The 14,747-nt window shown below is 42.5% G+C and overlaps 1 protein-coding gene across 1 annotated transcript in view; it reads right to left on the bottom strand.

The window, feature by feature from the left end:
- LOC144755247 (scavenger receptor cysteine-rich domain-containing protein DMBT1-like) overlaps nucleotides 1–14,747 on the bottom strand; it is a 1,092,132-nt gene that overhangs the window by 766,302 nt on the left and 311,083 nt on the right. Inside the window, exons 3-4 of the mRNA XM_078643990.1 lie at nucleotides 10,251–10,571; nucleotides 8,693–8,746 (exon numbers count right to left, since the gene is read on the bottom strand). Coding sequence (XP_078500116.1) covers nucleotides 8,693–8,746; nucleotides 10,251–10,413 — 217 coding nt within the window. The 5' untranslated portion in view covers nucleotides 10,414–10,571. The remainder of the gene's footprint in view (nucleotides 1–8,692; nucleotides 8,747–10,250; nucleotides 10,572–14,747) is intronic.

The raw sequence follows: 14,747 nt of genomic DNA, 5'->3' as shown, positions 1-14,747 counted from the left end.
CAATCGCAGTGCCTATCACCAACTCAGCCTACTTAAGAAACTGAAGCCTTTCTTGCCATCACAAGACTTCAAACTCATAATTCAGTCGCTGGTTGTGTCCACACTAGACTACGGGAGTGCAATTCTAACAGGCCTGCAAAAAGCGCACACTGCACTAATAAGGGCAATCTTAAATACCACAGTGAGGTTATTAACTGGACCAATGCTTCTCGATCATATCACACCATCTCCGAAGTCACTCCAGTGGCTCCAACTAGATGAGTGGACTTCACGCTCTGCATGTTAAGACACATAGCTATCTAACACATTAGCTCAAGTTTTCAGGAGGAAGCCACTCATTAAAGAGTGCTAACACCCAACTGCTAGAAACTCCAAGATTCAAGAAAAGTAAGACCTACAGACGCACCTTCTATGGATCTTCAACAAGAATATGGAACTCACTTCCATCTTAGATTAGTTCTAATCCCTCAATCCACGCATTCAGGAAAGAAGTCTAGTAATTTCTGCTCTACTCATTCATAAAATACGTTTGTGGTCCTGAGGCTTTCCACCCACAGGATGGCACCCTAAGGAAACAATACCTCTCCGGTAGACATGCATCAACATGACGCCATGAACTTTTGACCTAGATGCTGGTTTCCTGTGTAGAGTACTTTAAATTACATGGAACGGACTCAATTACAAAGCCTGAGATCGAATTACATGAACCCAGATCTAATGTTTATGTACAACACTCTAATAACAAAGTGATATATTTCTCTTTAAAAAAAATTCTAAATATAAATGAATAAATACAAATAATGACTAAGCCGTTTGTGTCTGAACCCATTCCACAAAGTGTCAAAGATAAGTCCATGGAGGAAGAGGGGGAGGAAGGAGATTGCATATGCCTTCAGGTCTTTTTCATCTACCGAGGAAAAATACCCCGTTATAGAGTGTTAGACTTTAGCATATCTAGCATATGCATAGGCCTCTAAACATTTCAGAGCTTTTGTGTGGGAGTAGCCATTTACCATTGCCATCGTAAGCCCTTGGTGAACTTTGTAACTGTAGAAAGTACTGTAAAAGCCTCTGCAAGGTCAGCACTGTTGTCTGTTGTCTATGCGCTTGCAAGACTTTCCGTACAATGTGGTGTATCTCCCTGGCAAAGCAAACTAGGTTTCTGATTTTTTTCAAGGATACCAAATGATATGGAAGAGTGTGAAGATGAAGGAGGAATGAATTTCAGGTGGCACTGGTGCATAATAGTGGTAAACCTGCTGTCAGAAGTGAAGAATGGATTGAGGAGTATGAGAGCAATAAAACGTCACAGTCATCAACACTAATTTGAGTGGGGTTAGGTCAAAGAAGGATAATTTGAGTCAGTTTATTAAGCCTTTTTTTGAGATAAGATCAGAGCTCACTTTAGAAAATTATACAATTTTAAGGGGACAATGGGTAATTCCACCGGCGACTGCGTGAAGTTGTCATTTGTTTGGGACATGAAGAGCATTCTGGAGTCACTCGGACGAAGTCTGTTGTAAAGAAGCTATTTTGGTTGCAGGTATTGACTTAGAGGTGGAGAGGTATGTAAAAAAATGTCCAAATTAAATATTAGATAACAAAACTAACCATGATGGCCTCCCAGGAGTGATTGTTTGATTTCACAATTTCCCTGGGTGTTGGTGGCTATTGACATCATAGGGCCTTTTGGAGATCCACAGAAGTATATTTTGTGTTATAATTGATTTATTCTCTTGGTGGCCAATGGTGAAAATAGTTTATATGGCTGATACTGATGCAGTGTTGGAATTACTAGTTCAAGTATTCACTCTGAAGGCATTTCTGTAAATAATTTGAGTGATAATGGTGTACAATTTGTTTCACACAAGGCAAAATTCTATTTTGAGCATATTGGTGTGAAGTATAAAACCACATCACTGTAAAACTCCTGCTGAAAACGGAATAGTGAAAAGGTTCAACTGAGAGTCAAGGATGTTACACAATTGTCAATAGCCAGTAAGCAGGAGGATTGCTAGGCTCAAGTAGGTAAGATGATTAGGGCTTATAGAGTCACTAGTAACGAGACTACAGAAGTATCACCTTTTGTCATGATGAGAGGTAGAAATCCCTTGGGGGGTTAGTCCACGTTGGTGTGGAACAGTAGTCAATTGAAGAGGAAGAATGAAGCCAGGTCACGAAAAGAGTAAAGAGTACTGTGACACAAGGAGAGGATCTAAACCAGCAAGTTTAAAAGTGGGTGAATGTGTCTGAATTAAGAGCCTGGATTTCTAGATTGGAGGAAATCACATCTCTATGAAGCAAAGGAAGTTGTGGAGATTTTATGCAATTTGGTAAGGTTGAGTACTGAAAAATGTGGCATATGAATAGAGTAGCAGTAGGTTTCAGTGACATGTGGGAATGCAATCATGATGACTCACACAAGTCTGACTCAGATTTGTGGGGTGATGAGGTGGTAACAAATACCAACACAAATGAATGCATGGATTTAATGTGTTTTGAAAACTCGATAGGATTTTTTGGAGCCAAGGATGGAGTTGATTGAAGAAAGGGGGTCTGCTGAGGACAGTGAGGAATTGGGGATGTGAAGGAGAAGATAATGTCAAGGTGATATCTGATAGTGAGAAGTCATTGGCACTGGATCATGAATGTGTGAAGGAGAAAAGAGTCAGGAAACCACCTAGATGGTTAGACAACTATTTATGCAGCAATATATAGCTATGTGAAATATTGTACTCATTTTATTTTGAAGCACAGTTTTAGTATTTGTTTTTTATTTTGTTTTTATTTGGTTGGGGCATTGTTTAGCTAATTCATGTTTGCAGCAATACGTAGCTATGTGAAATATTGTACTCATTTTATTTTAATGCACAGTTGTAGTATTAGTTTTTTATTTTAGTTATTATTTGGTTGGGGCATGGTGTAGCTAATTCATGTTTCGATAGAAGGGGGTGTGCTGTGGGTTAGCTAATTCGTGCTTATAAACAGGGAGATGCGTTGTAGGATTATTGTATGACATCAGGCTTCAGGTGTGGAACCTGAGGTCATAAGAGTTCGTGGTGGTGCATGGGGACTCTGGAGAAAGGAACAGAGTAACAGCAGTGTCACACACTGGCGACAACTGGTGTATGCTCTTCATGCATTTAATTATGTAATAAATTATAGGTTGTTCAACATGTGAGTATGAACCATACGTGCGACAGCAACACATTGTTTTGGGGGTGCTCGAAATGCTGCCTAACACCTTCTCAGTTCTCTGTACCACTCACAAGGCACAGGTGCATCATCCATAACTCCTCAGCACATTAGCTGAAGGGAGTCTTCTCAAACAAAATAAAATGGTTGGAAAACACACTGCCTCAAGTGCCAACACTCAGTTCGCCCCAAAGCGTCATGGGAAATGCAGTGTATGATAAAACTTACTTCAGTGACAGTTTTTATCTCTTCACCCTTGTAGGTGCCTGGAATTGAATTGTGTAGAAAATAGTGGAGCCTGTGACAACTGAAGTATGCCCTCCTGTGCATAACAAGACTATATCACAGTCATTGCAACAGATGTGCAAATGAATTCTGACAAGGTGGTGATGTGAAGCTGCTTAACACTCCAGAATGTTGACAGAGGCAATTGTGAAGGCTGGAACTCATCTCCAAAATGTGTCACACAGCATAGCAACGCTCGTCCCAGCACATCAAAAGGAATGTAGATCTGCCATGTAACATTTCATTGATATGTGCAGAGCTATAAGTTCTGCACGAAGACAACACATGGTTGACCTGATAGAAGTGAGCAAAAGAGCAAAAATACATACCAGACACTTCAATACACTTGCTGTGAGACAAGTAACTAGTCTTGTAGCTACTAGACGTATTGCCAGGTTAAGTGCGCTGAAAGTACCTACCTTGCCATGCAACAAGGATATTGCTCAACACACATATGAGAACTCCCCTTACCAGCAACTGCAACCATATTCCCTTACATGCCCACGTCTTCCCTATCTTATTCTTCCCACAAATTCCCTCCATCAGGCCGGGGAGGGCGTCTACCCAAACAGCACAGGTTTGTGATCCAGAACCTATCCAAGCCAATAAGAGTGCACTTTAAGTGCTACTTATAATTTCTCATAACTTTATTTCGATTTCACAAAGAAATCATAAAAGTATACATCAATATAAAACACAAGGTACAATAAAACCACGATACATATTTACATAATTCTAATTTTCATAAACATTTGCTGATTTTCATAAAACATTCACTATGGGTTTCTAATAGCAAGCGCTGATCTAAAAAGAGTAGGAGAATTGATAGTACCCTTACCTAGGGGATATTTGTGTAAGGCTGTTAATCTTGGTGAGGGAATAGGTGGGGTACTCGGATAAAAATCATACAGATCCCAGACGGAGATGGAGCCATCATTTTCATGCGGCAGGGAGGACCGTAAGTAGGGGACTGTGTGCCTGTCCCTAAATTTGACAAGAACTAGGTCCCCGGGAATTTCTTTAGAAGATGACCCTAACCAGCCCACCCTTCTAACACTCAGTATACCACCGTCTTTATTGGGTGGCAGGGGTCTATTTTTTGATAACCAAAACTGGACCTTGTGCAATAGGTCCTGGTGTCTTTCAGGTTTCCCATGGATGGGTGCAGGTACTCCTGCAAGAACGAGCACAAAGGGGGCGGCTTCTGGAGGCAAATCTATACAAGCTGCTCTGTTAGGTTCTGCTCTAATAGCAGAGTAATTAGATAACGCAGGTTTACGAGCAAATTTGGCGGTAGTTCGAGGTTGTCTCTTGGGAGGTTGTCTATCGGTAAAGAAATTTTTTGTGGTATTGCTCACAGATGTATGGGCGATTTTGGTAACTATGTAAGGTGGGCAGTTGGGAGGTTTACTTACAGTTGGAACAGTTTTTATAATGTGGGGCCCTTTGGGAGCAGTAGGGAGAGTAAAACAATTAGATCCATCAATCTTTGCGGGAGGGAAAGAATTGGCTTTTATGATAGTCTCTAGGCTTGTCAACCTGTCCCCTAAGATGTTGATTTGGTCAAGCAGGGGTGCTATTACAGATCTTATCATCAGTTCAAACTGGGGCAATAGTTGCAGACGAGGGGATGCTACTTCGTCATCCAGAGCTTCAGTGTGCATTTTAAGTAAGATAGAATTTATGGCAGGCGATGAGGGATCAGTACAGAGTTTTTGTATTTTAACTTCTGTTTCGTATTCGTTAACCCCTTCGTGCTTCCTTTTCGCACTTTGGCCATGTGACAATCCACTAGCTTGGCTGCTATCCTCCTTGGGTGATAGGCGTGGATCGCAAAGAATATCTGCACAATGGTCGATAGTAGAGCCTTTTACAGGGGAAGGGGCTATAACAGGAAGAAAATTAGTCCCGCACAAAGCATTTAGTTCCTCCCAGTAAGACATTTTTTTCGGTCTGACAGGGGTTTGTGGGAGGGTTTGAATTGGATCTAGAAGTTGACGCCAAGCATCGGTGTTTGTTTTGCTTATAGTGCTATGGGTTCTATGCTTTTAAGTATACGTGTCCATTTCCTGGCCCGGGCATCGTTTTTGAATGAAAATTGGATAGGCCCCCTTAGATGTCATGATATATGTGATGTGACTATGTTGGCGAAACAGAAAGTCCATGAGTCTTCTACAAGTGCAAATAGACACTATACCTTCTCTTGTGGGGATAACAAGGGGGGTGGCCCGTCCCCGTCCTCCTCGTGCCGCTGAGGGCCGTAGAGGGCCCGCCCTTTGCCCGGGCTTAGCCCGCGCGCGGTCCTGCGACGCGGGGGTTGTGACCCTCTTTGTGCGCCTCCTGGCGCGGAAATTACGTGCTGCGGCTTCCGGTGCCGCTAGGGCGTCTGGGAGTTGTGGTCTGTGATTGCCCCCCCCTCCGCACTGCGGCCGCCGGTGGCTGTGGGCTGCGGCAGCAGGAGGGAGGAAGCCAGGAGCAAGTTCGGCGGAGGCTGGTGCAAAAAGAATACCGGACAGAGTTTGTCCCCAAGCTGCAGGTGAGTCCCCCACTCCACGGAGGTTGTGACCCTTTTTGTGCGCCTCCTGGCGCGGAAATTACGTGCTGCGGCTTCCGGTGCCGCTAGGGCGTCTGGGAGTTGTGGTCCATGATTGCCCCCCCTCCGCACTGCGGCCGCTGGTGGCTGTGGGCTGCTGTGGTGGGAGGGAGGAAGACAGGAGCAAGTTCGGCGGAGGCTGGTGCAAAAAGAATACCGGACAGAGTTTGTCCCCAAGCTGCAGGTGAGTCCCCCACTCCACGGAGGTTGTGACCCTTTTTGTGCGCCTCCTGGCGCGGAAATTACGTGCTGCGGCTTCTGGTGCCGCTAGGGCGTCTGGGAGTTGTGGTCCGTGATTGCCCCCCCCTCCGCACTGCGGCCGCTGGTGGCTGTGTGCTGCGGCGGCGGGAGGGAGGAAGACAGGAGCAAGTTCGGCGGAGGCTGGTGCAAAAAGAATACCGGACAGAGTTTGTCCCCAAGCTGCAGGTGAGTCCCCCACTCCACGGAGGTTGTGACCCTTTTTGTGCGCCTCCTGGCGCGGAAATTACGTGCTGCGGCTTCCGGTGCCGCTAGGGCGTCTGGGAGTTGTGGTCCGTGATTGCCCCCCCTCCAAACTGCGGCCGCTGGTGGCTGTGGGCTGCGGCGGCGGGAGGGAGGAAGACAGGAGCAAGTTCGGCGGAGGCTGGTGCAAAAAGAATACCGGACAGAGTTTGTCTCCAAGCTGCAGGTGAGTCCCACACTCCACGGAGGTTGTGACCCTTTTTGTGCGCCTCCTGGCGCGTAAATTACATGCTGCGGCTTCCGGTGCCGCTAGGGCATCTGGGAGTTGTGGTCCGTGATTGCCCCCCCTCCGCACTGCGGCCGCTGGTGGCTGTGGGCTGCGGCGGCGGGAGGGAGGAAGACAGGAGCAAGTTCGGCGGAGGCTGGTGCAAAAAGAATACCGGACAGAGTTTGTCCCCAAGCTGCAGGTGAATCACCCACTCCACGGAGGTTGTGACCCTTTTTGTGCGCCTCCTGGTGCGGAAATTACGTGCTGCGGCTTCCGGTGCCGCTAGGGCGTCTGGGAGTTGTGGTCCGTGATTGCCCCCCCCCTCCGCACTGCGGCCGCTGGTGGCTGTGGGCTGCGGCGGCGGGAGGGAGGAAGACAGGACCAAGTTCCGCGGAGGATGGTGCAAAAAGAATACCGGACAGAGTTTGTCCCCAAGCTGCAGGTGAGTCCCCCACTCCACGGAGGTTGTGACCCTTTTTGTGCACCTCCTGGCACGGAAATTACGTGCTGCGGCTTCCGGTGCCGCTAGGACGTCTGGGAGTTGTGGTCCGTGATTGCCCCCCCTCCGCACTGCGGCCGCTGGTGGCTGTGGGCTGCGGCGGCGGGAGGGAGGAAGACAGGAGCAAGTTCGGCGGAGGCTGGTGCAAAAAGAATACCGGACAGAGTTTGTCCCCAAGCTGCAGGTGAGTCCCCCACTCCACGGAGGTTGTGACCCTTTTTGTGCGCCTCCTGGCGCGGAAATTACGTGCTGCGGCTTCCCGTGCCGCTAGGGCGTCTGGGAGTTGTGGTCCGTGATTGCCCCCCCCTCCGCACTGTGGCCGCTGGTGGCTGTGGGCTGCGGCGGCGGGAGGGAGGAAGACAGGAGCAAGTTCGGCGGAGGCTGGTGCAAAAAGAATACCAGACAGAGTTTGCCCACAAGCTGCAGGTGATTATTAGGTAAAGATTTTTCATTGTTCCAGTTCTATTTTGTGATTTAGTTGTTCATAAGGAATGTTTTACTTTATTATTGAATGTATTTATGTTATAATCAGGCTGTGATGTTTTGCGCTGTGTTTATGTTCTTTAGAAAATGAGGATGTCAATATTTTTGTTCAGTTACACTTTAGTCTCTTAAAAGTGCTGTTTTGTGGTATGTTTTGCTAATTTGTTTTTTATATTTTGTGACAATTTCCAGTCACTCAAGGCAGGAGGAGTTTTTAAGTGCAATTCACAATTTAAAAACGGTTGCCATGAAATGTATAATTGTTTTAGGTGATTTTTCTGTCTACACAGCCGTGGCCCGTGGAGAGAGTTCCGGTGGGGCAGAAAGGCGGGGCGGGGGAGGGGCAGGGTGGGGGGTGCTAAAAACCAAAATATGGATAATTGGAGGTAAATAAACAATTTAATTAATAAAACGAATTTCGTACCGCACGCTGCATCGCATTTACCGTGGAGCAAAATTAACAAAACCAAGCAGTAATTTCGCTCTTCTAAACTCCTATTTGGAGCCTAAATGTGTAATTTTTGAAGAGTGTAACATATATGATTGTAAAAATGCAATATAAAACAAAATGTTTGTGAAGTTGAGAAGCTTAAAGAACACCACATAACAATGCAGAACGGTATACAAACCATTAACATCTCTTAAAACTTGTTGATGTTATGCTTGTATTTTACTGTGTACAGTACTCTGCTGCCTTTTGGCTAAATTCAAGCCATAGAAATACCACAAACATACATACATATAAATATGTACATACATACATACATAAATACAAGCAAATTAAAACACAACAGTATTTTTGTCAGTCTTCAATATTACAATATTTTGTTTTAAGTATCTCATAACAGAGCATTACTTTCCAACGGTGAGAATAACATTATATACATTTCAAAAGGTACAATCACATTTCACATCAGACTGCTATTACCTGCTGGTGTAGTTGTCATAGTCGGTTGTGTTAATGTGGTTAATGTAATTTCCCCTGCAATAGAAACACAACTTAATGATTGTTTACCTAGTGAAGAAAATAAAACATATCTTCCAAATGGTTTGCCTATTGTACCTTCTTAAATTCTTCATTCGTGGAGACATCTTCAAATGTACCAGCAGTGCAGAGGGGATTCCTTCCAATTTTAGAGAGCAAAAACTATGTTTGAATTAATAACCTAGTTCCCAAGCATTAGAGTGGGGCGTCAACTTGGTGCATCATTAACATATGAGGCAATATTTCTCTCTATTTTGCATTTTGCTGTATTTTGTCTCTAGTGGATAGAATTGTTTTATAAAGTTGGATTTTGCCATCCCTGGTAGGACTACCAGTTAATATCACAAATTAAAAGACAAGAAGAAATAGAGCAATTAAGATGTGAAAAAAATCATATACAAACGCAATCTATTATGAGATTCAAAATAATGTTTAGATATGTTTCACTCCAAAATTTGATTAAAATTATTTTATATATGTTTCCCTCCAAAACCTTTGACGTATTTGTATAAGCAAGAAGCATCAGTAGTAGTTGGAAGAGGCCAGTTATGATGTTCTGCCTAACTCCTCTCAGGCCCTGATCACTTGTGAGACACTAAATTCCAATACCCCTGTAACAGCAAATAGAAAGATTCTAACTTTCATGGTATTACCACAGGCCTACGCTGTGTCCGGAGTTAAATTTTGTCAGTCAAGCCACCAAGTGTTTATGGGGAAAATGCCAGGGAAATGACAATACATGTAGAATTTGGTTTGCATTAAATTCTGCACGTTATGCATAATTTACCTAGTTTAAGGCAAAAACGTCATCCCTAGGCATTGGCCATATGTGATAAATACACCCCCCCCTTCCACTTCAATTTTGATTGGCGCATTAATACAGGTTAAAAAATAAAAGTAATTTTCTTACTTTACCCCAGGATATTCAATTCCTGCTGTACTTTAGCAGTCTCACCACCCACTCTCTTCCTTACTGTGTAGGGGATAATCATTTCACCCTGTGCAGAATAAACCTTATTCTGTTCAATTCCACTTCCACAGTGTGAGAGACACTGGTTCTCTCTTTTTTCTGCAATATTTAAGCACAAGAGTCCCTTCTTGTTTAAGCATTAGGCAGTGGAAGTTCCTATTTCAATTCAGGCTACCCTTTACCACTGTCACGTCCACACAACATTTTCATCGCATGACTTTTCCTGGATTGGTGCTATAGCTTTAAACCAATTCTATATGATGGTGTCCAGCAGACCAGACATATGATCTAAATTGCCCAACATGAACTTCCAAGTGACCCAATTCACCCACTCATTGACACACTAACAGTTAGTCATTAAACATACATTTCACATTGAATTAATTAAAATGCAGTTTATATTTCAACAGTGCATCAAACAACCAAAAATGCATTCACCCAAAGTCCACTCTACTCCACTCTACTTCCTTATTTATTGATATAAAAAGGTGTGTTTCCTTTATTTTTCATGGTAAATACATTACAAAATACCTGAACAGATGACCCCAGCATCATGGTTATGGAGACAGTTATGTATGTTCCATCCTTTGTTGGGACAGTCCCACAGGTGAGATTCTTGTCCTCTGCAGAGCACATCATCCAGAAGAATGCTTCCAGTTCCCTGACCAAAAGCGGCCCCTCCGGGAGAAGCCATGACACTACCACAGCCCAGCTGTCTGCACACAACTTGTGAATTGGCTGTACTCCACAAATCATCACACACTGTCCCCCAGGCTCCTTGGTAATAAATCTCAATGCGTCCATTGCATCTCTTCCATCCATTTACCAGGCGTAAATCGAGACTTTGAGTATCTTGAGGATCAAGTGAGAAAGAACATATATGTATTTATTTGTTTGTTTAATAGGAGTGTCATGTGAACGGTGGTATCAACACAAAATGTAAATATCAAATGATATAAAGACGACAATACATATATATAAACGTGTTCACTTGCACAGGACAAGATATGTACAATGGTAACTTATTTTCAACAACAGAGGTCCCCAAAAAGTGAGATGGAAACTAAAAAATGAATATAGACTCAATCGTAGCTATATTTTGTGGACTTGTCCAGCCGGCCAGAGGTCTAATATTTACTTGTAGGCGTTTAACATAGTAATACACAAAAATACATAAACTGGGACACAATCCTGTATCCTACTCAGCAGATATAGTACAAAACAAAAGAAAAAACAATCAACAGGGGGCTCAGAAAAAGCTTGGTTTGTTTCACAAGGAATATACAGTGCCAAGAAAACAATTCACTGCAAACACCTTTACATCAAAATGAACGAATGTTTATGTGCGTGTAAGGTGTATTAAGGTGTCGATGGCATTTTCATCCGTTTAAGAAATGAGCGGATCATCATCAGGACATTAATATCATGCCTGCAAGTAAGAACCTCATTAGCCGCAGAACCAAGTCGAGGTAGCTTGCGCGGTGAGACGGAGCTGCTGTGATGGCTGCTCCAATAGAATTAATTTCCAAGACACGTACCGGGGTAATTTCTTGTAGCGTACTGTGATAGGCTCAACCGCCGTTTCAATGAAGTTCGGGTGCTGAATAGCAGAGTTTCTTTTTGGGTGAATCACCCGGGAATCACCCTGGAAGAAACTCTGCTATTCAGCACCTGTACTTCATGGCCTACTTGTTTGGGTTCCCTTGTTGTTACAAAATATGTACAGTAACAGCACAAGTTAAAGCAGATATACAACTTGTTAACGTTTTTACATCACATCAAGTTCTTGGAAACCCATAGAAGATCAGTTGCCAGGTGATTTAATGTCTCCAATGGAGTCTTTTATAGATTATTATTGATACAGGTCAGTTTTATTATGCTACTGGCTTCAATGGGCCGCCACAAGGGCATATAGAGAACCAATGAGATGTGATTGGAGTATCAGTCAAGTTGCAGCATATGCTGGGAAAATCACATAATCTCCTTATCCCCCACACAAAAATAAATAAATCTGTCATGTAATCTGGAGCTCATGTACAGCTCTCTAATGCCTTAGGACCAAGTTTGTGTTACATAAAACTTTAAAATTACGTAAAGAATGTAGAGGTTGAAGAGTGTAGGAAGGAAAATATGTTTTGGGGGTATTCATCCCTAACGAGTATAAGGATGAGCAATTGTATTTCATTTGTCAGATAAGGTGCTTGTGATACGTGGTAAACTTTTAAAGGACACTTAAAAGAATAGAGGAGTCAGTTACATGTAATTCAGCTAAACACATGAGATGAACAAGGAAAAATTGTCATAATCAAAGATGCATAATGCATCCTCTATATTTTGCCGCGTGGCAGCATGGAGGATGTGGTCTAACAACCAGACCAGTAGCTCCACGTTCACACACTTTGATTGTATTGTGTGATAAAAGTTTTCAGCTGAGTTTCTACATTGTTTTTTAAAACTTTCTCCTTGAAATATTTTAATTATCACTTACTTAGAGGTTCACAAATACTTCTCCCCCTACAGATTCACATGCTTTTAATCCAAGGACTCTAAGCACTATGTGTGAGTAACCTCACATCAACACATTAGTTAGAAAAATCTATTATCGACACAATTGCAGTGATATCGTATTAAATATTCCAGCTACATAGGCAAGGAGAACATTCAATTCCCCTCAATACAAGTCCAGGACTAAATTTCAATTGCTGTGCAAGCAGGAGTTTGCATAGGGGTCAGAACTATGAATTGTGTGATAATGATATTCACTGTGTGTGGTAGATACCCCACCTATCCTGCCCAACTTGCCCTGAGGGCCATAATGAATATAATATATCTTGCCACTTTTACACACTAAATTTACTTCTTATCAGTTCTTAAAGAATCTGCTTTGATTTGCTGAGTCCTAGAGAGCGAGGTCCCTAAACATACCTTCTCCTCACAAAAGAATTGACAGACCTACAAGCATTGAAGTGGTTGTTTTCTGTTTTTAATTGATCACTCGGTGATGAATGGACTGTTAATGAATGCACTGAAAAACACAGATTGACGAAATATTGATGAAGCGTAAACGTTTACAGACAATTTCCTTTATCAATTCTCTTTATTCAATACAATTTGTGATACTTACATTAATAAATGTGCAAAATAAATAATGAAAAAAACATGAGATCATTTACAGCATCGTAAAAGCATGCAGAATTTGTCTGATAACTTGAAAAATGTGATAAGAAGCATTAAAGAGAGAGAAAACAGTTACTGGCCTTTGTAATGTAATCATGTGATTAAAATTCTAAACATAGATAACCTAGAAAATGTGCTGCTGATTACCTTATGTGACAAATGAAAAGAATGCTTACATATTAAATTGCTTGAAAATTATTTAAATGCTTAGTTTAAAGATGTTTGAGAGCAATAAGATTTGCTATTTTATTTTAGTAACATGCAAAAATTAAACATGAATAACAAGAATGACGAATAGTAATCTTTTTGAAGAAATGAAAATGTGCAACATTTTCTTTGTAGTAGTACCTAATAATGATATGTAGTTTATGGGGGGGAACAGTAATGAGTAAGTTTACTAAGAAAACTTAATTATTCATATTAATGTTTGCTTTGTATTTATCAAAATGTGGAAATGATTTAACCATTTTCTCCTGTAGGCCTCAAATGCTTCTTTTCCTCGCCTAGAAAGACAGAATCTAGATTAAGTAGTCATTTCAGAATTTATGAGAATTTTTCAGAGAGTTTCTTTTCTATACTTATGAACAATAGGTCCCTTTCTGGTTCGGCAACACTTGCGTGCTCGGTGCGCGATTGTCATGTGACCCTAAAAAAAAGCATTTGATTGCTTCATAACATTTCCCATTGTAAAAGTTGGACGACCCCACCCATTTTACTCTTACTCTCTACAGCATTTGATGAGAGACACCTTTTCTGTCTAGAAAGCTTTTTTGAAAAGCGTTTTCCTGTATACACATATCTTATACTACACACAACATGCAACAATCATCTTGATCAATATTCATGGTCTGTACATTAGCCTTCCATGTGTGATTGCCATGCATCTCAAATGTTCCATTAAAAAACAAATGTGTGTTACACAATGCCTCTGGTGTGTGTGTGTGTGCACAGTACTGTGTTCCCTTTCTGCCTGAGTATTCGTGGCTCCAAGAAGTATCAGGAGCCATGAACAGAGTGCACATCCTAGATCACATGTGACAAACAGTAAATAGCAATGTGTAGCTTTCTTTTGCAGTATGCTCTGTTGTCAGGCTTTACCAATATAGTGGTGTGTTATTTGTGAGACTTTCAGATTCACATTTGACATGCATTGCTTGACTGTAATGAGTGTTCTCACTGTGTATGACGTAGCTTCACTGTTGATCCTCCCTCCATCCGAGCACATTTACATGTGTAAGCTTCGCGATAGTAACACTTTCAATAATACCGCACACCATTGAGATGCGTGTCTGCGCATATCCATCACCTTGACAATGACATGTGATGTTTGCCATTCAATTTTTTTAAACACCATCTCATTAGCGATAGTTGCTGCCCTCCCGACACATGCTACACTAATGTAAATTGCACACTTTGCGAGGTCAAAACTACAGAAGAAACACACATAAGTACATTTCCTGGCCAGGCAGGAACTGAACAACGCCCAGGTCCCCGGAATAATTATTTACATCCCTACGCTGGCCTGGCGTATGCAAGCCCAGCCCACTTTGCGTATGTATAAATAGGATAACCAGGACGCCACATGTCCCTCTTCTTCACACTGCCTCAGGTGATATGGCCGTATCCATCTCGCATATCACATTGCCCAATAAAAAAAAGGGATCCATGACGTGTACACCATCCTGGCAATCAACGCTGGCTCTAAATTGTGAGCCCTACTGCCCGTCGTCTTCGAAAAGGGATCCATGAGGTGTACACCATCCTGAAATCATCACTCCAGCTGAATTGTGATCACTGCTGCCCGTAGTGTTTGTGTTTAAAGAAAAGGTTTCTCTACCGCCCCTGGTTTTT

Source organism: Lissotriton helveticus, chromosome 5_1 (assembly GCF_964261635.1).
Source record: "Lissotriton helveticus chromosome 5_1, aLisHel1.1, whole genome shotgun sequence".
Taxonomy (NCBI): domain Eukaryota; kingdom Metazoa; phylum Chordata; class Amphibia; order Caudata; family Salamandridae; genus Lissotriton; species Lissotriton helveticus.
The sequence above is the reverse complement of the archived record's forward strand: the minus strand, read 5'-3'. Positions and strand labels throughout refer to the sequence as shown.